At 40.2% G+C, this 22,640-nt stretch overlaps 1 protein-coding gene across 3 annotated transcripts in view; it reads left to right on the plus strand.

The window, feature by feature from the left end:
- UNC80 (unc-80 homolog, NALCN channel complex subunit) overlaps positions 1-22,640 on the plus strand; it is a 229,921-nt gene that overhangs the window by 181,658 nt on the left and 25,623 nt on the right. For all 3 annotated transcript variants that reach the window (XM_064587002.1, XM_064587001.1, XM_064587003.1), the window contains 6 exons: positions 5,404-5,574; positions 9,130-9,222; positions 10,599-10,634; positions 10,990-11,208; positions 19,668-19,868; positions 22,012-22,135. In XM_064587002.1, the coding sequence (XP_064443072.1) occupies positions 5,404-5,574; positions 9,130-9,222; positions 10,599-10,634; positions 10,990-11,208; positions 19,668-19,868; positions 22,012-22,135 (844 nt within the window). The remainder of the gene's footprint in view (positions 1-5,403; positions 5,575-9,129; positions 9,223-10,598; positions 10,635-10,989; positions 11,209-19,667; positions 19,869-22,011; positions 22,136-22,640) is intronic.

Consider the following 22,640-nt stretch of genomic DNA (forward strand, 5'->3'; position numbering starts at 1 on the left):
GCAGCCCTTTATTCTAGGCCTTGTGATAAGTAAATGCGGCTAAGGAAATAAAAGTGAATGAGTACAAAGGTTATGTGGGCTCATATCATCCTGTAATATTCTGGCAAGGATGTTCTCAATAACTACATTTAGGAAACGTATCATAGCACAAGTTCTGGAAAATACAGTAAATCTTCATTAATGTAAAACACCCTAAAATTTGGAATTTGTGTGGCAGCTAAGATGTTTCGTCTTGTTTAGAAAATACTGTCCTGACATGTAACACAAATGAATAGTAAACAAAATTGCAGAGCAGACATTTAAACTATCGAAGAGAATGCTTTTCAAGGAGCACTAAGAACTCCTGTCACACATAGAGCAAGAACAGAAATCTTGCCTGTCATTTTGCCAAGTGTAAGGAATGAGAAGGATTCACATGGAAAGTGTCCTCCCAATTCCAGGACGTTGGTGCTAGTCTGATTTATGTACTGATATGCGAAATGAAAATCAATCTCATCTTGCTATTAAAAGAAAACTTTTAAAGACAGAGACAGTAATTCAGATGAATCAGGGATAGCCCCCTGTTATGCAGTTATAGATCCTTAAAAATAATAGAGTTACATTCCTTTAAATGCTCCCTGAGGCTGGCTTAATCAACCCTCTGGCCCTCCTCCCCAGTTATATCAATATTAGGCAATCTCTCCCCTCTCGACTTCTCAATCTACTTTGATCTTTTCTTGTAATGTCTAGTTCATTAACAAAATCCCAATTTATGTGCTATCGTATTTTTGGTATAAGAATCAAGCTTGAAACAGGACTGCCCTGAAAACCCACAGTGTGGAGGAAAGAAATCCTGTTCTGTTGGCAAGCTCTTGCAGGAAGAAGTAAAGAGCGGAGTTGATTTTGTCAGTGTATCTTTATCAGTTTGCCTCTCAGATTAGTCTTTCCCTCTCCCCTACAACAGAATGAGTAAAGGGACAAAGAGGGACCAGGATTCATATTAATTGAACTCTCTCTACATGAAGAATGAGTAAGAAATATCCACCCCCCCCCACCAAGATTCCCAGCTTTTTTTGTGTTAATCAGCTGGGATTAAATATCATGCCAGTGGTCAACCAGAAATGTGGCTATGTCCCTCGAGAGAGCTAATCTACAGTCTATAACAATGGTCCTTCTCCCACTTTCCTTGGGCTCGTCCTATAATATCAAGGCTCCATAAAAGGCTCAACAATGGATTGAAACCCTGCGTTAACTCCAAGCCCATTCTATTTCTGGGTATAAAAATACTCCCTATCCTATTTTCTTTTTTTTTTTTTAATCTTTTTTTAAAAATTTATTGTTATGTTAATCCCCATACATTACATCATTAGTTTTTGATGTAGTGTTCCATGATTCATTGTTTGCCTATAACACCCAGGTCTCCATTCAATACGTGCCTTCTTTTTGTGTGTGTGTGTGTTTTCATCTATTCGTTTTTTATTATTATGTTATGTTAATCACCATACATTACATTGTTAGTTTTTGATGTAGTGTTCCATGATTCATTGTTTGTGCATAACACCCAGTGTTCCATGCAGAATGTGCCCTCCCCAATAGCCATCACATAGAATTTTACCCTTGAGAATGTAATTTCAAATAAAGAAAATCTTGTTAGAAATGAAAAAAATGAAATCACTTTTTTTGTTATGATGCCTTGTCTCCTGAGGAACTTAAGACTAGAGTTCTTTATATAGTTCTTGCTCTTATTTAAAGGAAATTAGGATCTGGAGAACCCCACAGATGCTCAGATTTTCAAATACATGGGCCAGTGAAATACAAAGGTTTGTGGCCCATAATATTGCAGTTGTTAAAATTGATCAGTGTTGGGCACTGAAATCTTTCCAAGTCCATATCCTATTTTCTATTCCAGGTGTGTCTGGGTACATTGTTAGTAGGGTGTCTCCGAGGATCTGCAGTGAGATGAAGTGGTAACATCAAGACACTGCAATAACAAAATGCATAAAGGTCCTCTAATGTTAAAATGTCAGTGACATAGAAAACCCCTAGATTTAACTAAAAATTTTTCCCATTATCAGATTTCTGGTAAGACGTGGAATCCTCTCTCAAGTTAAAATCCATGAGACGCCTGGGTGGCTCAGTAGGTTAAGCATCTGCCTTTGCCTCAGGTCATGATCCCAGGGCCCTGGGATGGAGCCCCGCAACAGGTTCCTTACTCAGCGGGGAGCCTGCTTCTCCCTCAGCCTGTTGCCCCCCCTGCTTGTGCGCTCTCTCTCTCTCTCTCTCAAATAAATAAATAAATAAAATCTTTAAAAAACAAACAAAAATCCAAACACACTGAAATCAAAAGGAATTAGAGTTCACAATCAAATTCTCTAGTCACTGTGAGTTAAAGGCCAAAGTCCAATATTGTTAAATTAAGTTAAATTAAAATTAAAGAAAGAATTATCCTCCCTAGTCCCTATTCTGTTCTGTTTAAGCCAGAGGGGTTCTTAAATTTCTGGGTAGGATCAGGGTCTCTTAAGCAGCTGTTCCCCAGGATCTCTCCCAAGGAACAAGTACAATTCTTATAACTCTTCAACACTGGTAACACCAAGTCCCTATTGTACTTAAATTTTTTAAGTAAATGTATTTTATTTAAATGTAACATTTACACAAAAAGGTTTTTAAAAATCGTAATTTTATAGTTGTACCAACGTTCATAAATTTAGCTCATCTACACAAGTACTACTCAAATAGAAAAATCAGATGAGCCACTATCCTAAATCATCTTTGCCTGTTTCTGAACTCTATTCAGGTGAAATAATATAGTAAGTACTTTTTAATGTCCTACTTTTGTTATTCAATGTTATTTCATGAACTTCATCTACATCATTGTAAGTCACCACAGTTTGTTCTTCATTCATCTGTAATATTTAATGTATTTGCCACAATCAATTTCTCGTAGACAGACTTTTGTGTTATATCTAATTTTTTTTTTTTTTTTTATAAATTTAAACATTTTTTTATAAGATTTTTATTTATTTATTCATGAGAGACAGAGAGAGAGAGGCAGAGGGAGAAGCGGGCTCCCAAGGAGCAGGGAGCCCGATGTGGGACTCGATCCCAGGACCCTGGGATCATGACCTGAGCCGAAGGCAGACGCTTAACCATCTGAGCCACCCAGGCGCCCTGTGTTATATCTAATTTGAAGCTATTACAAATAATGCTGCAGTGAAGGTTTTTGTACACATCTTTGTGAGCTCATATGTCTGTATTTTGGTAGGTAGAAATGCTGTGCTAGGTCATGGAATAGGTGTGTGTTTTCCTTTAGTAGATACTACTGGTTTTCCAAAGTGCAAAGTGCCTATTGAAGTCTTCTACCCATTTTTAAATAAGATTATCAGTATTTATTTTATTTGATATGTAGAATTTGTTTAAAGTGTCTGATGTAAGGACTTTTAGCTTATATGGACTGGGGTGCTGGTAAACGTTTAATAACCAGCTCTCTGGCGGAGAAGAGTCCCTGTTGCAAAGCATTGCTGATTTGCCAATATCTAGCTATGGCTGAGTACAAGATACCAGCATGACGTCATTGAACATGGGGTTGGAAACAGATGCATACCTAGACTGTCTTGACCTGTTAAATGTCCACTCCAGCACACCACTGGTTATACGCATTTCAAATAACATCTCTTACTCTGTGACTTATAATTTTACTCACCTAATATTATCTTTTAATGAAACAGAATTCTTCATTTTAATGTAGTCCAATGTATCACTATTTAGTGCTTTCTGTGTTCCTTTAAGAAATCTTAGCTAACCTGGGGCGCCTGGGTGGCTCAGTTGTTAAGTGTCTGCCTTTCGCTCAGGTCATGGTCCCAGGGTCCTGGGATCGAGCCCTGCATTGGGCTCCGTGCCCAGCGGGAAGCCTGCTTCTCCCTCTCCCACTCCCCCTGCTTGTGTTTCTGCTCTCGCTATCTCTCTCTCTGTGTCAAATAAATAAAATCTTAAAAAAAAAAAAAAAAAAAGAAATCTTGGCTAACCCAAGCATATGAATATATCCCCTTATGTTATCTGCCAAATGCTTTATTGTTTTTACCCTCATATTCAGATAGATAATCCATCTGAAATTAAATTTTGGTATGGTGTAAAGTAAGGGTCAAGATTTCTTTTTCCCATACAGATGCTAATAGACAATAGACCAAGTACCATTTAAGGAAAAGACTAGCATTTCCCATTGCATTGCAATGTCATCCTTGTTATAAATCAAGTACCTGTGGATTTGCTTCAGACTCCTTATTTTGTTCCACATGTCTGTCTGTCTCTCCTTGTGTTGTGGGGTTGTGGAGTGTAACAGCCAGGAAAGAATTTTTTTTTTTTTTCCCCGAGAACGAATGCTTGAGAGGTTGTATGGTGCAACTTAGTAAGTTTATTTAAGTAGCACGGGGACAGGACCTATGGGCAGAAAGAGCTGTACTTTTTGCTATACGAAGCTGGTGGTTATACTCTTCATGCGTGGGAAGGGAGTGTTAGATCATAAATGTCTTCTTTGAACGTCTCATAAAACTACTTTTGCAAGATTTCTCTGGTACTTCTCATTCAGTTCGATGTTAACTATTGCTGAGATACGTAGGCAGTCATGAGACCCTTTAAGAATGTAGCAACCAGCATGTATTTGATCCCTATCGGACCTAGGCAGGCTATAGGTCAGCCTTCTGGGCTAAAGGTGAACATCTTTCTGCTTCTATCCCTCATCACTTGCACCAATATTATGCTGTCTTAATTACTGTAGCTTTATAAGTCTGACTGGTATTTGTTCTGACTTTTACCTTCAAAGTTTCTATGTAGTTACATTTGACATGTGGCTCTTGTTAAAATGTCGTTGAGATTTTTTTATTATTCACTCCAGTAAGCAGCCATTTTCAGACCTGCATCATGGAAGCTGTTTCCACAGACTCTTTTCTCGAAAATTGCCTAACCTTTAAGAAGCCGGCCTCGCAGGGAAGGGTTTTATCTTGTCTAAAATTTGTGTCAGCTGCAAAATCACTCTTAGCACATCCCTGGGTGGCAGCTTTATTGATCATTGTGATGCCTGTTTCTCTAGATGGAGCGCACAGCCCCACCAGTCCTCATTCCACAGTTCTCCCCACCAGCTGTAGATATGCTCCTTTTCCCCTCCCCACTAGGCCGTATATCCCCGAAAGGCAAGCGGAATTTCCTCACCTCTTCCTGGGTGCTCAATTAATTAGTGAATTAGTTAATTAACTGGTGTCGCTCAATCTTTCCAGCAGCTTTACTTACTCTTGACTTGGGTTGGGTGGGAAGGGGGCCCGGAAAATCGGTCCTCATTCTCGAGGCTGTTCATTCCTCCGTGCTCCCAAATATGACACTGCCAACCAAAGCAGGATGTAAAATGTGACTTGGTTTCCTTTCTGTTGATTAAAGTCTTCAGATGCTGATGGTCTTGGAAGCTCTAGTCCCCTGTTACCTACAAAAGCTAAAGAGGCAGACGTCCCAAGTGGAGACCGTGCCTGCGGCCCGGGAGGAGATCGCTGCCACAGCTGCTCTTGCAACATCCCTGCAGGCCCTTCTGTACAGCGTAGAGGTCCTCACCAGGTAATCCCACCCCAGGCATAGTCACGCCTCACGGGCTATGTGTCTACCAAAAAGAGGAAGAAAAAACATGGTGCCCCAAAATCCCTAAAACCCCGTCTTCATCGACACACCCCTGCCCAAACTCAGCCCTTTGTGGCTTAAAATTGCAAACATCCCCTAGGTTGTTTGGATAAATAGTGCTAAGCACCCTGAAGAATTAACAGTAATAACAGTGATAATAATACCATGAACACATCTGCATGTAGCTTGCTGAGCGTCTGGGGCAGTTTTAACCCAGTGGTGAACGAATCTTTTGTAAAAGGGCCAACGTAGTGAATATGAAAACGTGCTCCATATTTTTATTAGCTTTTATGTTATTTTATGAGATGTGAAATGTCTGTAATTCCAACTAAGCTGTCTTTCATTATTTTACTGTTTGTAAAGAGTTGTGGTTTTTTTGCTGTAATTTCAGAAACTACATAACAAACGTAAATGACAGAATTTTACTCTAACGCTAGAATTCACAGATTCTCTGTGGGGCGAGGCTCCATGGTGCTGGGACAGGGGCTTGGGGATTTGGGAATGGAAAGGTACACTGACACCAAAGGTCAGCCCTAAACAAATACCAAGAAGTTAGCCCTGTCGCAAAGGTCTTGGGTGCAGAAGCAGAAGGCATTGAGAGGCCGGATGGGGATGGAGGGGACGGCGGGCAGACAGAGTGAGAGGAGCGGGAAGAAGTGGAGGCAGGAAGCTATGCAGATGATTGGCTTTCTTTCTCTGTTCCTATCTAAAATTAGCTAGAAGGAGTTATTGTTCCCCGGAGCAGAGGTGGGGAAGCCTTCTTCCTGGGTTGTATCTCTGCTCCTCCATCCCATTTGGCCACATCCTTAGCCGAAATTCTGCCTGTGAGCTACTCCCACCAAAAGGCACCAAATTCTCCAGCCCCATCTTGCCCTGTCGATGAGAACTAGCTGAAATCCCTTCATCCGGGAAGGACTTCTCTAGCATGTACCAGCAAGTGAGAGAGGGAGGGAGACTGTGATTCATTAAGTCAATGTATGTTTAGTTTCTAATCATGGGCTACATTGCCAACCTAGGCAAGCAGAGTGTAGCCCAAAAGCCTTTGGTAGACTGCAGGTGTTGAAGGGCCCATATGCACCTGGCTGAGGACATGGGAAGTAGTGGACCAGGGAGCCATGGCAAATTGCCTCTTCCAACAGGACCCAGTCCCAAAGCTTTGATGTTGGTTTCATGAAAGTCCTAGGAGGAAGAACATCCTAAGGAGAAATATCATTTACACTCTTCCTTCTGTGCCTCTCTGGTTATACCACTAGTCCCTTCCTGCGGTTAGAGGAGAGAAGAGCAATCAATTTTTCCCAAGGGCTGCTTTTGTTATTTCTCCTCATATTATGCAATCTCAGTGCTTTCCTCCTTTCTATTCTCTTTTATCAGGATGGGTCAGTTAACTTATCCAAACCTGACTTACCCAAAATTCCACCAAGAGTGGAATGGATGGAGCACTGACATTTAAAATTCTGTGGCTCTAAATATTCCAGTGCATTTAATATTCTCTTGGCAGGGGTAGAAATAGCCTCATTGGTCAGCTGGTGATTATTCACAATAAAGTTGGCTTTGCTGTTTTTACAAGAAGATAAGAAGAACCCCATTTCACTTCCACACTCCTACTAATTTCTTTACTCAGAGTCACTTCAGAGTTACACACAAACTCAGTTACACACAAATAAGTATATTACAACTGTGTTAATGTTAGTTTTCTATTGTTATGTAATGTATTAGCACAAAATCAGAGGCATAAAACCAAACATTTGTTATCTCATATTTCCATAGGCCAGAAGTCTGGGCAGGCTCAACTGGTTTCTCTGCTCAGGGTCTCACAGGGTCAAAATTCAGATGGCAGTCAAGCTGGGCTCTTATCTGAAGGCTCTAGGGAAAAAAATTCACTTCCAAGGTCATTCAGGTCTTTGGCAAAATCCAGCACCATGCAGCTTTAGGTCTGAGGTTCCCTTTCCTTTCTGTCAGCCAGGGGCCACTCTCCACTTTAGAGGGTATCTGCCTTTCTTCTCACGTGTCTCCTTCTGTCTTTCAGCCAACAATGGCACCCTGAGTCCTTCTCATGCTTCAAATCTCTCTGTTCCTAGCAAGGGAAAACTGTGCTTTTTTAAAGGGCTGTACCCAGATAATTTCCCTCTGGCAGTTTAACAGTTCATAATCACTGGGGTAATATCAGGGGCAGTGCAGTGTCCTGGGGCCATCTTTAAATTCTGCCTTCCCCAACAATGGCACAGGAAGAGAAGGTCTAGTGTGAAGCTACTTTCCAGCCACACCCAGAGTACAGAAAATGAGCGTCGTAAAAACAAGCCCGAAAGAGTTCATACAAGCACTTGCCCTGGAAAGCTGCATCAGCCTTTCCGTTGCTTTCAGAGGCTGACAGAGAGGCAAAGATTTCCTTGGGATTTAAAGTAAACCCTGCACGTATAAAATGAGATGATTCAAATAGATTTCTGAGTACCTACATTACTGACTTATAATAGATACTAATTTACTCACTTCTCTGGGTAGTCTTAGGTATAATTTTGCCTAGAAGGATTCTTTTCATTCTTTGATAGTTTTTCAGAAAAATAAGGTGGTTGATTACAACGATTTGATTGTTGTTGTTGATTACAACGTAGGTGGCCACCACAGTATGTATACCTTTTACTTATTGTCTAGAACGGTTAACTTCCTAGTAACCTATCAAATTGAAAAATGCGCTCTTAACTCTCACTGAATCATACAGACTTAGAAGTCTGAGTTCATAAATGTCTGGTTTGAAGTGTCACTGTTTATCACTCAGAACTAAGAAGTAGAAGAACTTAAATCATGGTATGCTGATAGACCCCCCGGGAATCAACGTTCCCTTTAAAGTGCCTCTCAGAATTCTTAATCGCAGGAAACAAACTGAGGGTTGCTGGAGTGGGGGGTGGGGTGGGAGGGATGGGGTGACTGGGTGATAGACACTGGGGAGGGTATGTGCTCTGGTAAGCGCTGTGAATTGTGCAAGACTGTTGAATCTCAGATCTGTACCTCTGAAACAAATAATGCAATATATGTTAAGAAAAAAAAAAGAAGAAGAAGAAGGTAGCAGGAGGGGAAGAATGAAGGGGGGGATGTCAGAGGGGTAGACGAACCATGAGAGACGATGGACTCTGAAAAACAAACTGAGGGTTCTAGAGGGGAGGGGGTGGGAGGGTGGGTTAGCCTGGTGGTGGGTATTGAGGAGGGCACGTTCTGCATGGAGCACTGGGTGTTATACGCAAACAATGAATCATGGAATACTGCATCTAAAATTAATGATGTATGGGGATTAACATAAGAATAAAAAATAAATAAAAAAATAAAGTGCCTCTCAGAACAGAGACGGCAAGAGTGTGACAGAAAAGCCCAACTCAACAGTCTCTTTTTAAGACTCTGTGAGTAATTTAAAACTTATGCGAGCTTCCGTAACTTGAGGACTTGGTAAATGTTTCCACTTCTGTTGCTGTTGTTCTGTTGTGGCGGTTCCTGTCCCTGTTGCAGGCCCATGACAGCCCCGCAGATGAGCAGGTGTGACCAAGGTCACAAGGGAACCACCACAGCCAATCACACCATGTCGTCCGGGGTGAACACCAGGTAATTCACGGGCATTATTCTTCTGTGGTCTCTCAGTGTCATACAACCTGAATCTCAGCTGTTGGGAATGAAAGGAATCTTGAAAACAGTCAATATTGAGTGTGAAACACTCCGAGGAAGAGAAAGGAAGGTGAGAGTTTAGGGTTACAGGGCTTCTTTTGACACCGTCAGAGAGAAATCCAACCCACCTTCATAAGTTGGCGTTTGTGTCGGTTTGTTTGCATGAACACGCAAGATGTTCTCTGCCGCCTGGGTGGTCTTTGAACTATTCCAGTGCTGTTTCATTCGCCTCCAAGAAAAAAGCAAAGGAAACAATAATAATCAGGGGGTGGTTTCTCATTCCCGGGGCAGTTATACGGGGTCAACTTTCTTTCATCTGGGCAGATTTTCCACAGGCATTTCATCCAAATTTTGACTTAGGTCCTTAAATGATGCTCTCATGGTCCTTGACTTACTCTCCCCTCCCCCCTCCTGTTTTGGGGTAACTCAGACACTGGATATACTAGTAATACTTACATTGCTTCCTTCTGTGTTAACCTCTAAATACCCGAACACACACACATACAAAAGTTTAATTAGCGTCTTCCTCCAAGGAAGGTTTAAGAGAGGACAAACCCCAAATCAGTTAGAGAAAAAGTTCTTTTCCCAGGATGGAGTAGTTAGTTAGTAGGGAGATCTTAAGGAGAAACGTCATAATTTTCCATTCTCTCTGAAGCACAGTTTTAAGAATGTATCATTCTTCATATAAAGTTAATTCCCTGCTCCTCATTTATATTACAAGTAAAACAAATACCAAACCCAACTGTAAGTTAACTGATGTGGATGGTTAGCTCATGCCTCAATTTCTCATATTAAGAAAAAATAAATATATTGTAAATGATATCCAGGGGCTAGATTCAACTACCAGGTGAAAGGTACACAGAAAAAGAGAGTTGCTAAAGTCCTATTATTGATCAGTCATAAAGCAATAAGTCTCCAGAACTGAAAGGAAGTCTGCCATATTTCTTCCTCTGATCCCCAGAAACAGAGCACATGGTATTAAAACGGTAACTTAGATTCACTTTACTTTCAAAGTTGTTCAGAAGTCCCCTCATTTGGCTACATTCCATGACTTTGTAAGTGTTTTATAATATGTATTTCAACAAATTGTATACCAATGGGACAGCTTTCATAGCAGCTATGATTGCAACATGTGTGTGCGGTAGCCAAGGGAAAGATAAAGATTTTATATTTCAGGATTAGTCTATGTGCATTTGTGAGCCTATCAAAATGTATAGCTTCAAGGGCTTTTCATAAGAAACAGTCCTTAAGAAGCCCTGCCATCGGGACCCTGTACTTGCTCTCGTCGTTATGCAGACTGTTCTTCTGATTCCCAGGTACCAGGAACAAGGCGCCAAACTACACTTTATCAGGTACAGAGAGACAAGCCCTGGTTTCGTACTAATTCTGACGTCTTGTAATGATTGCCTTTTGAGCCGGGTTATGGTTCCATTAGATTTCATTTAATTAATGCATGACATACTGTTTCTGGGTAAATCCTCAGGAAGTGGCTCATATAAAGCCATTTGCAATTTGGGATAGCAATCTCTTCTAGGGTGGTACACTTTCTTTACCCTTCAGATGAGGTTCTCCTCATGAACGTATATGATACATAATATAAGGAATCGTACATTTTTCATCAGTGTGATGCTCTCCTCTCTCACATACACACACACACACACACACACACCTTTTCAGACCCCCAGTTAACCTTTTATAATTCCCCAGGGAAAATCTTCACTTACTGGAGGAAGGGCAAGGCCTTCCCAGAGAGGAACTGGATGAACGAATTGCTCGGGAGGAGTTCAGAAGACCTCGGGAGTCCCTGCTGAATATTTGTACCGAATTTTACAAGCACTGTGGGCCAAGGCTGAAGATCTTGCAAAACCTGGCTGGGGAGCCGCGGGTTACCGCCCTGGAGTTGCTGGATGTGAAGTCACACATGAGGTATCGTCCCTGCTTTTCCTGCTTCTGAGTGTGAATGCAGCTTGGGACGTGTGTTTGGGGGTGTGGGTGCCAGGGAAGGGCGTCTCTCAGGATAAGAACTTGGGTACTCAGAATGATTTGTTTCTTGTGGCTTTGGATGGATTTCATATAGGACCATCCAGGAAAATATATATTAAGTCTATCAAAAAGGATCTCAGGGTAGACGGGGGAGTGTACTCTCAAAGACAGAAAGGCATAGTTCATATATTTGCTCCTCAATAAAAGAGTAAAAGGGAAATTTCATCACCTAAATTCTTAGAAAGGTAGCCTTCATCCAAGCACTGTTTACTGCCCAGAATCTAACTTTTCACAAGAACCCAGTGTTTCCTCTCTATCAGTTTACAAGAAAAAAAATTCACTACTGTTTTCTGCCCAAAGACTTGCTCTGTTCCTATACCACCTGGGGACTCAGTAATGAGCCCTGCAGGGAAGTGAGCTAGTTTTAACTCTGAGCCATGCTTTGCTTGGGTCCTTTTTATACACATTGTGCATGATAGCCTTCCAGTGTTTCAAACAAAAAGTGTCCTGCTGGAAATTCTGATCTGGATGAGGCCAGTCATCGTTTAAAAATTCTTACTGTTGTTGTGCCAGGGAGAGGCTCTAGAATTGCAGGTCTGTGCCCTCATATTTCCCTCTTCCTATGGTGGTGTCATATGTCACTGTTGTCACAAATCATGAAGTCTGTGTCCGTATTCTCAGATTCTTAAAAGAAACATGATTCCAGATCTTCTGTTCAGATTTGTAACAATTTGTAAAAGGTCCTAAAATTTCCTTGAAAGGAAAATTCCATGGGTAACAAAATATTCACTCTATAAGTTTAGTATACTTATAAAGCTAAAGGGAGAGTTAGGTTCTAGCCATTCAGGAATAACACTGCTATTTGGCAAAACATGCTGGTTCCCTGATTGCTGTCAACTTTTTTCTTAAAATTATCCCTTGAAAATTTTAGAAATTACTAAGTGAGCAAAAATGAGAGTCCATAAATGTAGAGAGAAGATGGACTCTTTTTCCTCCAGGCTAATTTCACATTCTCTGAGTTGTTGGCACAACCCATGCTCCCACTGTACAGAAATGGGGAAAAGCTTATTTCACATGGAGAATTTCAGCACCTACACTGGGAAAGGGGAGGAAAGTTTGGAATATTAAGAGCCTGTTGCCATAGCAACCAAGTGCTCCATTCAGTCAGTCCATCTCTCCTCCTTTCCCACTGATGATGGCTAATAGAACCAAGTAATCCTGTGAACAGAGCAACATCACCTTCCTAGAATCAGAGTATCACTACTACCAACCGCCATTTTGTGGGACTGAAGGGACAAGATTCCTAAAAGACGGATGAGAGAGAGAGAGAGAAGATCAGGATCATGGGTTAGAAACTGTCCTATAATTTGATCGTTTATAACTACACTTCTTAAGGCATCTGGAGGAAGGGGAGAGTGTTCGTTAGAGAGGTCTGGAGCTCTCTCTAGAGGCCAAACCCTGTTAAAAGTTAAATGAGCTGGAGTTCAAATGACTTACATCAGTGCCCTGGCACTGAGTTAATAGAGTTCAACAGATACTAATGCTAATGAGTATGATCCAAACACTATGCTGGACACTGGGAATGTAAAATAGAGTCCTGGTCCTCCCCATGACCACAGTCTAGCACAAGCAGCACACATAAAAAAGTAACTACAATGCATTATTGCAAGTACTATATATCATATGTATATATCTATGTATTTATCATTTTACAAAATACTTGGGGCAACTTAGAAAACTAAACAAAGGGAGGCATCTGGGTGGCTCAGTTGGTTAAGCGACCGACGCTTGGTTTTGGCTCTGGTCATGATCTCAGGGTTGTGAGATGGAGCCCTACATCAGGCTCCGTGCTCAGCAGGGAGTCTGCTTCTCTCCCTCTCCTTCTGCCCCTCCCCACACACTCTCTCTCTCAAATAAATAAAATCTTTAAAAAAAAGAAAATTAAACAAAAGGGTAGAATATACAAATCAGAGAGTCAGAACAAAGTGGAGAATTAGCAAGGAAATAATTATGTTTATGATACTATTAACACAGGAAATCTATATGATTTGATCAGATTAGATGCTATTCATGACCGTAAATTTGATTTTGAGCTTCCAAGTTGTCAAAGCAATGAGGAGGAAATGACCAATTACAAAATCATAGTGTCGATAAGAGAAAAACAACTAGTTGTTCGATAAAAAAGGGCTTTTTTAAAATACAGAGAATAAGAAATGTCTCCTGGTTGGCGTTTGATAAAAGGAAAGAGTGGTGTGATGAACAACGCCCCCGTGTAGATAAAGTGTTAGTTTCACATGGCTGGAAGCCTGTCAGTACTGAAAGTTGGCATAACATCATAATGCAATTCATCAAAAGCAACCTATCTGAAGCCAAGATAATGTCATTCAAAAGCACAATTATTTCATTGCCTGTTGGAGGATAGGCAGAATTTTTACTGCCAGGAAATAGACTAAATGACCTCTATTAATGCAATTTCTCACAACAAGCTTTTGATTAAAAAAAAAAAAAAGGACCTGTCATGATCTCTGGCCAGAGATATTCTATGTTGCTAAGTAAGGATAGACCCATATACTTTGACCTTGCACCAATCAAAAGGTATAATATAGATTTTTTTCTTATAAGTTAAATATACATTCGGATATATGTAAAAGCCAGAACTGTGGGCACATAGGTCATGTTTAAAGTCATAAGAATGGATAGTATCATTCAAGGAGAGAAGGTTGATAAAAACAGGAATGGCATGGTAGAAGAGCTAGAGGAGATATTTACATGAAGTCTTTGATTCAAGCCAGAGAACCAACAGGCAGTGCAAGAGGCAATCTGTACTCCTGCATTAGCAAAATATATGTTTTGGGTTTTTTTGGTTTTTTATTTTTTGGGGTTTTTTTGACTGCAAGGATCTCTGATTAGATAGTCTCTGCCCTAAGGGAATTTAATGCTTCATTTGCCCAAACCAAAGCTGCCAGAGCAGCAGTATGTATATATATATATATATATATATATATATATATATATATATATATATATATATATATATATATAGCAGGATAATGAGATCTGCAAGTCCAACTCTCTCTCTCTCTTCTCCCTCCCACTGTCCCTTTGTCCCTCTCTCTCCATCTCTCCCCCTCTCTCCCCTCCCGTCCCTGCCTCCCTCTCGTCAAGTCTCCCTCTCAATGGGAAAATCTCTTGTGTTCTCACTGGGAAACAACCATAGGAATATGTTTTTACCAAGAGATTATCCACGTGCTAGTACAACAAAGACTATATTAAAGGAAATGTTTGTGTTACACTCAATGCAAATTCATTTTTAGCACCAGCAGGGATAAGAGAAATTCAGGCAGTAATGCATAAAATGACTCAAATTCAGTTCTAAATATTGTTTCTTATGCTTAAAATAGACAGATTGATCCTTTCTCAAGCATTTCTCAATGTTGTCTGTAAAATAATAAGGGAAAAGAAATATGTGCATATAGATATGCTCCTATCTGTCATACAAACAACCTAAAAAGTAAAGAATTTTCTGCATGGCACTTTTGCAAGAAAGAGATAAACAGAAGAATGCACAGGCTGTTTAAAATGATTTAAGACATGCACATTCGCACACAGTTTCCAGAAGGACACTGTAAATGCTCACTCTGGAGAGAAGACAATAACTATTTCTTGGTAATGCAGGGTTGCTATGGAGAAGATGACTTGAATTCATGCTTCCAGACTAAGCCGAGGTGGACGAAACTGAGGGAGTTGGGGAACCGACTATGAGGAGAGCTTCTTAGAGTGTAGACCTCCAAGGATGGTGAGGGTGGTGAGAGCAGCCTTACACAGTGGTGAATTCTCCATCCAGAGCGCCAGTAACATGAAGTTATTGGAGAGCAATCCACGTGTTAGAGAGACAGTGGCTTGGCTGTCCAGAGTGCCCGTCAGAATCACCTAGGAGCTCTTACACTATAAGTCCTTTCAAGCATCTGTCCTGTCTCTTCTGGAGTAATCAAAGAGAAATTTTTCCTTATTAAAACGCTATAGATAATACATGAGAAAAGGAATGACACAATATTGCTAGTGTGCTACTTCTAATGAATTAATGGATCTGTGCAGTGATCACTAGTGACCGCTAACATCATCAAGAGTGACAAGCAGGAATCATGTGTCACCTGTGAAATACGCTTGCCAGAAAAATCAAAACCTAACCTAATCTAACCCCTGGTCTAACTACCAATTGAATTAAATATGGAAACAATGGGATAGATGAAATGATAGCAAGGAGATTCAATCAGCAAAATCTAGAGTGTGGAAAATGCTACTTGACAAACAGTCAGTTTCCTCAAGAAATAAGTTATAAGAACATTTAAAAAAAAAAAGCAGCAGAGGGAAAGCCTACAAATTAGAAGAGACTTAAGAGAAATATCAGCCAACTGAAATTTATGAGGCTTATATTATTCTGCTTTGTTTAAAGAAAAGTTTATTTAAGAATTAGGAAATAAGGTGGGAATTTTGAAAACTGACCGGTTGTCTTTCTTTTTATAGGAATTATTTTTAACTTGTCAGCTGTCATAATTGTATTGTGGTTAATTTTTTTAAGTCCTTAATCTTAGAGACACATACTGAAGTAGATGTACTGATAAAATGATTTGATGCTTGGGATTTACTTCAAAGGAGTTCAGGGTAGTGGAGGGGGGAGTGATTGCAAGTATAAATGAAACCGGAGTGGCTATGAGTTGAAAGTTCAAATTTTTCAAAATTAAGGTAAAAAATATGCAGATTTCTGGGCCCAATCCTTAGAAATTCGTATTCATTAAATCTTGGGTGGGGCCTGAGAAATGATATCTTTTATTTCTACCCTAAGCTGATTTTTTTTAAGTAAGAGGATCCAGTCAGAGGTTCAACATATGGAACCCCACTGCCTCAGGGCTATTAAGATCTCTTTCAACCTTAAGATTGAGGATTATACCTTCTGGGCTTTTCCAAGGCAAATTTGCTTCAAAAAAAAGTAGAAAATCTTGGGGCACCTGGCTGGCTCAGTCAGTGGCACGTACAACTCTTGATCTCAGGGTTGTAAGTTCAAGCCCCATGTTGGGTATAGAGATTACTTTAAAATAAAGTCTTCAAAAAAAAAGAAAAAATAGAAAAGGCTATTTCTTAATTTTTTTTAAAGATTTTATTTATTTGAGAGAGAGAATGAGATAGAGAGAGCATGAGAGGGGGGGAGGGTCAGAGGGAGAAACAGACCCCCTGCTGAGCAGGGAGCCTGCTGCGGGACTGGATCCAGGGACTCCAGGACCATGACCTGAGCCAAAGGCAGTCGCCCAACCAACTGAGCCACCCAGGCGCCCCTAGAAAAGCCTATTTCTGATGTCCCTTTATCGGAGATATCCTCTTCTCCTTAAGTAACCGTTCTGAAAACCCTCAATGTATGGATGCCTCCTGAGAGCACCATGCACAAGTGTACTGCTAGGAAACATCAGGCCTCTCTATTCCCCTTTCTTATCAGAATCTCCCTGTCCTGCATTCTACTTCCGTAGGATACTTTGGATGCCTGACTAGACATATGCTGATTCGAGCCAAAGATTCAAATAATTAGTGAGAGTGGCTTAATTACCCTTCTTAAATTTGTTTTCAAGGGAATTTCCAGTACCTTAAAGAATATCGACATTTCAGCCACTGTGATAAGAATCTTGGGTATATTTTTTAGAATATGGGATTTTTATGAGAGAATATGGACTCTGAGAGACAAATGGGGTTTTAGAGGGGAGGGGAGAGGGGGGATTGGTTAGCCCTGTGATGGGTATTAAGGAGGTCACGTACTGCATGGAGCACTGGGTGTTACACGAAAACAATGAATCATGGAACACTACATCAAAAACTAATGATGTATTGTATGGTGACTAACATAATAAAATTTAAATATATATATATAAAAGAATAGAATATGGGATTTTTTTCTGGAAAAAAGATCAAGCTCAAATCATAGAGTGTAGATGCAAGATATTACCATGAATGGGTGGGTGTGCATGGCCTCTTACTATCATCTTCTACACATTCTGCAACTACTCAATGTATTTGGTAGGGAAGAATCGTAAAATTTTTAAATGCTTTCTTTTTTTTTTTTAAGATTTTAAGTAATTTCTACACCCACTTTGGGGCTCAAACCCCCAACCCTGAGATCAAGAGCCACATACTCCTCCAACCAAGCCAGCCAGGTACCCCTAAAATGCTTTCTTCTTAAAGGATCCCCCTATGCACTATTTGTGAGAATGAAAACTAGTGCAGTCACTGTGGAAAACAGTTTGGGGCGCCTGGGTGGCTCAGTCGTTAAGCGTCTGCCTTTGGCTCAGGTCATGATCACAGGGTCCTGGGATCGAGCCCCACATCGGGCTCCCTGCTCTGCGGGAACCCTGCTTCTCCCTCTCCCACTCCCCCTGCTTGTGTTCCCTCTCTCGCTGTATATCTCTCTGTCAAATAAATAAAATCTTTAAAAAAAAAAAAAGAAAACAATTTGAAGTTTCCTCAAAAAATTAAAAATAGTATTACCCTGTGAGCCAGTAATTTCACTACTGGGTATTTACCCAAAGAAAATTAAAACACTAGTTTGAAAACATAAATGCACCCCTATGTTTATTGCAGCATTATTTACAATAGCCACGATATGAAAGCAACCTAAGTATCCATCCATAGATGAATGGATAAAGATGATGTGGTATATATATAATGAAATATTACTCAGCCATAAAAAAGAATGAAATCTTGCCATTTGCGACAACATGGATGGATCTGAAGGGTATAAGGCTAAGTGAAATAAGTCAGAGAAAGGAAAATTCCATAAGCTTTCACTCATATGTGTAATTTAAGAAACAAAGTGGGGCGCCTAGATGGCTCAGTCAGTTAAGCATCCACTCTTGATTTCAGCTCAGATCATGATTTCAGGGTTTTGAGATCAAGTCCCGAGTTGGCTCAGTGCTGAGTGTGAAGCCTGCTTAAGATTCTCTCTCTCCCTCTCCCTCTGCCCCTCCATCCCCTGCCCCTGCTCACTTGCTCTTTTTCTCTCTCTCTCTCTCTAAAAAAAAAGAAAGAAAGAAAGAAAGAAAGAAAGAAAGAAAGAAAGAAAGAAAGAAAGAAAGAAAGAAAGAAAAAAAGAAACAAAGGAACAAAGAAAAAAGAGACAAACCAAATAACAGACTCTTAACTATAGAGAACAAACAGATGGTTACCAGAGGGGAGGTGGGTGGGGGGATGGGTGAAACAGGTAATGGGGATCAAGAGGAAACTTATCATAATGAGCACTGAGTAATCTATAGAATTGCTGAATCGCTATATTGTACACCTGAAACAGTATAACACTGTATGTTGACTATACTGGAATAAAAATTAAAGTTAAGTAAAATAAAAAATTTGGTTAAAAGATAAATAAAATGCTTTTTCCTTCACATAAAATTAAATTCAGTTGGCTTTTTAAGATCATGTATGCCATTATATTTGTATTATTTGGAAGTTGATAATCCATGTCTAGTTTTGAAGTTTTTTTAGTTAACCAACTATTGCATTTACCTGAAACCAGTCCTGTTGGTCAGTTCACCCTCAGGGAATCCTGTACTTAGAACACAGAGCATGGACCTGTGTCTGGTGACAGACCCTGGGCCACACTTGGCGGAAGTGCTTTCCCTTTTGCAGTCCCTGTGTGGAACTGAGTTGGAAAATTTGAGAGGAGGAGACAACCCAAACCAAAACCATCCAGACAATCCTATTAGGTCAATTATATAAAAACGAACAAACAACAAAAACAGCAGAGCAGGAGGATCCATGTATAAGACAAAAAGAGAAGAGACTTTGAAGGAAAGAAAGGGAAATGAGTTTGAAGAACTCCTTAGGCTCCAATAAAAACCAATACTACATTTTATGAAATGCCTTTGACTTTGACTATGGGCAGTGAGGGAGCTAGGAAGACATGAAGCTTACTTGGACACTTGATATTAGTGATTTTGTTATACATTATAGTTTAGATTCTCTTTTATATGCATATATGTGTATATATGTACCTTTTATATATATGTACGTGGATATGTACTTGTATGTGTGTGTATATATATATCCTCATATACATATGCATGTATACATATTCTCTAGATATGTTTGGTCTGACCTTAATCTCTCTGGGTTTTAGTTTCCTCTTCAGATACTATTCACATGTACCCTCCGGAATAGTCAGTGATTCTCTGTTAATATGTATGTGCAGGTATCCAAGGTATTGGCACACGCAAGAAGAGCTGAGGGGTAGAAGGTAGAGGGAAGAATGTTTTTAGTTCAGGGAGCTGAGGTGCTGAAAGGAGGGTGATTAGCATGATGCTGTGTGAGGAAAAATTCCCATTGTGGCATTCTAAGCCTATTCTTCTAAAAAAAAAAAAAATTAGGTTGGCAGAAATTGCACACTCCCTTCTGAAGTTGGCACCATACGACACCCAGACGATGGAGAGCCGTGGGCTTCGGCGCTACATCATGGAGATGTTACCCATTACCGACTGGACAGCCGAGGCAGTGAGGCCAGCCCTTATCCTCATTTTAAAGAGACTGGATAGAATGTTCAACAAAATTCATAAGATGCCTACTTTGAGGTGAGGAGGCCTCCTGGTCAGCTGTAAATATTACAAGCTTCAAAGTTAGGGTTTATCATCCTTTAAGATGGTGGCGCAATCTGGAGTAGAACGGATGACTTGAAAGTTTTCTGTTGGTATATGTGCATAGCTAACCAGGTATATGAATGCATAAGTAGCAGGGTCTACATTTTGAAGAAATAATCTATTCTTTCAAATTATATGTGTTCATCTTGAAAAATCTGTTCATATCTTAGCTATCATGTTCCTCATCTGACACACATAAGAAATTCAGTGAGTATCCTTCAATTTCTTTTGAAATAAGGCAGGGTGTGCCTTATAAATAAAACAACTGAGGAGAAAAGAAAAATTAATTCCATGTTCAAAAAATACTGGCTTTGACATAGTTTAGAGAAATGACGAGTCTTAACAGAAAGCAGCCATGTAGCAGGTGAAAAAAATCCCACGATTAATAACAAAGACCTAAGTTTCACCATTTCATCTAATTGAGGGTGGTATGAAATTAACATGATTACCCCTTGATCTCTGTTCAGTAACCTGAAATATCCACTGATAGCCTCCCTATCTGTGCAAGGGTGCCTCGGAACCAGACCACCTGGAGATCTGAGTCCAGTTTGGAGACCTATGAGCAGACAGTTCAACTGGCTAAATGTTGATAAGCCTACAAACTCAGGAGTTTCAAGTTTGAGTTCATGAGAGCATTTTCTGTCCCTTTGAACTTAACCCAAAACCAATGCAACTCTTGCCCAAGAATTTGTAGCGCTTAGCATTCCATTTGTCAGAACTTTCCCAGGTGTTAGCCTGTATTTTTCTTCATTTATGCAGCGGTCAGGAGTTGTTGGAATTATAAAAAAGAAATTGAAAGATTTCATTCAGTAATTGATATTTTGTTCCTGTATTCTTTTATAACGTGATGACGAATGCCTACGCATTGGTTATTTATTTCAGTGGCATGGAAATGTCTGTCTTTACAGCACACCTACCTCTTTTAATGGTCTCAATGGAACATTTGTGCCTATTGGCAAATGGCCAGTCTTAAAATTCTTACAAGGGTGTGTCAAAATAAATTCTTTTTCTTAAATAACCTTGTACATAAAGATGTCAAACATCTCCATAGGTTGACTCATTTGTCATATAATCAAGCCCAGTTGTAAAGAACATCATGCTTCCTAAAAGTACATGGGTTAATTGTGGGTAATCTCTTTGGGGTGCATCCTGAGAATTTGAGGTTGCCTTGGATTTAATTTCTTCCAGTGATCTCAGTTCAACAAGGGAAAAGTTGACTGAAACTGACCTAGTGGGTTACTTGAGAATCAGGATATCAGTATATCCTCATTTATGAACATTTCCATTTTGTCATTGTAGAAATTCCATTTTGGTAGGAAATATAAGCTTAGGAATTATTTCTGCGATAATATAAGAAATAGTGTTGATATCATTAAAACCCAACCTGTTTATTTGGGGGCCACGGAGATGGCTCTTTCTGGTACTGAGACAGAGACTGGACTGACTTTTATTACAGAAAATCCCATGGTCATCTAATTGGGTTTAGATTTATACCACTTATATGACCCTAGAAAGTAGCCCCCAAAATATCATTTCTTAGAGGCCAAGAAAGAACACTTGTTAAATGAACTATTTTCTTCTAATGTCATGTTTTTGGCAGCAGTTAAACCATATAAATCTAATAAGTTGTATCCCGGTATAAAAGCTTGTAGAGATCAGTTGTAGTCTGATCAATAGATTTCAGAAATGCAGCCTGAGGTCAGATTAGTTCTGTTGGGAGTCATGGCCCCCAGGATGGGTTTCCTAAAATTGCAGTCTTCTACACCTCTCTCAAAGCTAAAACCAGGAAACTTAAAATGCAACCCATTCATCATCTCTGTTTTTTCTTCAATAGATTTTGTGTCATTAGTCGAGTGGGGCAGGAGTGCCTCTGCTGCGTTTTCAGTATCTTCTTCCCTTCCCAGTGTGCTCTGTGCTTTTGGAACAACATGGGTAAACTTCATCCCGTGTGAAGCACTTTGTTGTCTCAGACACCCGTCCTGTCTTAGATGGCGTCAGAATCACTGTCTCGTTCACTTGTTTCAGACTGACTCCAGAAGGGAGCCACGCTGCTAACAGCTCCTATATTGTATTCCAGGCGACAGGTTGAGTGGGAGCCTGCCAGCAATTTGATTGAAGGGGTTTGTTTGACACTTCAGAGGCAGCCAATCATATCCTTCCTGCCTCACCTTAGGTCACTGATCAATGTCTGTGTCAATCTGGTGAGTAGCCAAGTGGCAATCTTATGAAACTTTGCAAAAATGTCACTCTGCTATTGATTTCTCTGACTTGAAGATTTACAGGTCAACCACTTTGTGCCCCTACCTACCCACAAAACCAGACGGCTCAGGTGACACTGAAAATAGTGAGGTACATTTCAAGGTGGTGCGTGGGGAGATGAGGGGCCCATCCCTACACAGATGGGATTTTGGTGTGCTCCTTCCCACGCGCTACTTTGACAACGGGCCTCTTCAAGTTGCGCTGAGAGTTGAGGGCTGCCAGTTGGAGAGTGGGGTGGCGGAGACCACACAATTGGCTAGAGGCTGAGGTCATCCGGGGTGGGGGAGTTTAAAATGCAAAGAGAACATTGTTTTCCTTTTTTAGTGCAAAATGACACTATGAGTTGGCCAGTCTAGGATTTACGGGAAGAAAAAAAAATTTTTTTATCACTGATGTAATATCTAGAGTCTGGTCCTCACAAGGTTTTGTACGATGTAGAAATCATGT

Source organism: Mirounga angustirostris, unplaced genomic scaffold, assembly GCF_029215605.1.
Source record: "Mirounga angustirostris isolate CCGP_5_RB_7025 unplaced genomic scaffold, mMirAng1.0.hap1 SCAF_3, whole genome shotgun sequence".
NCBI lineage: Eukaryota > Metazoa > Chordata > Mammalia > Carnivora > Phocidae > Mirounga > Mirounga angustirostris.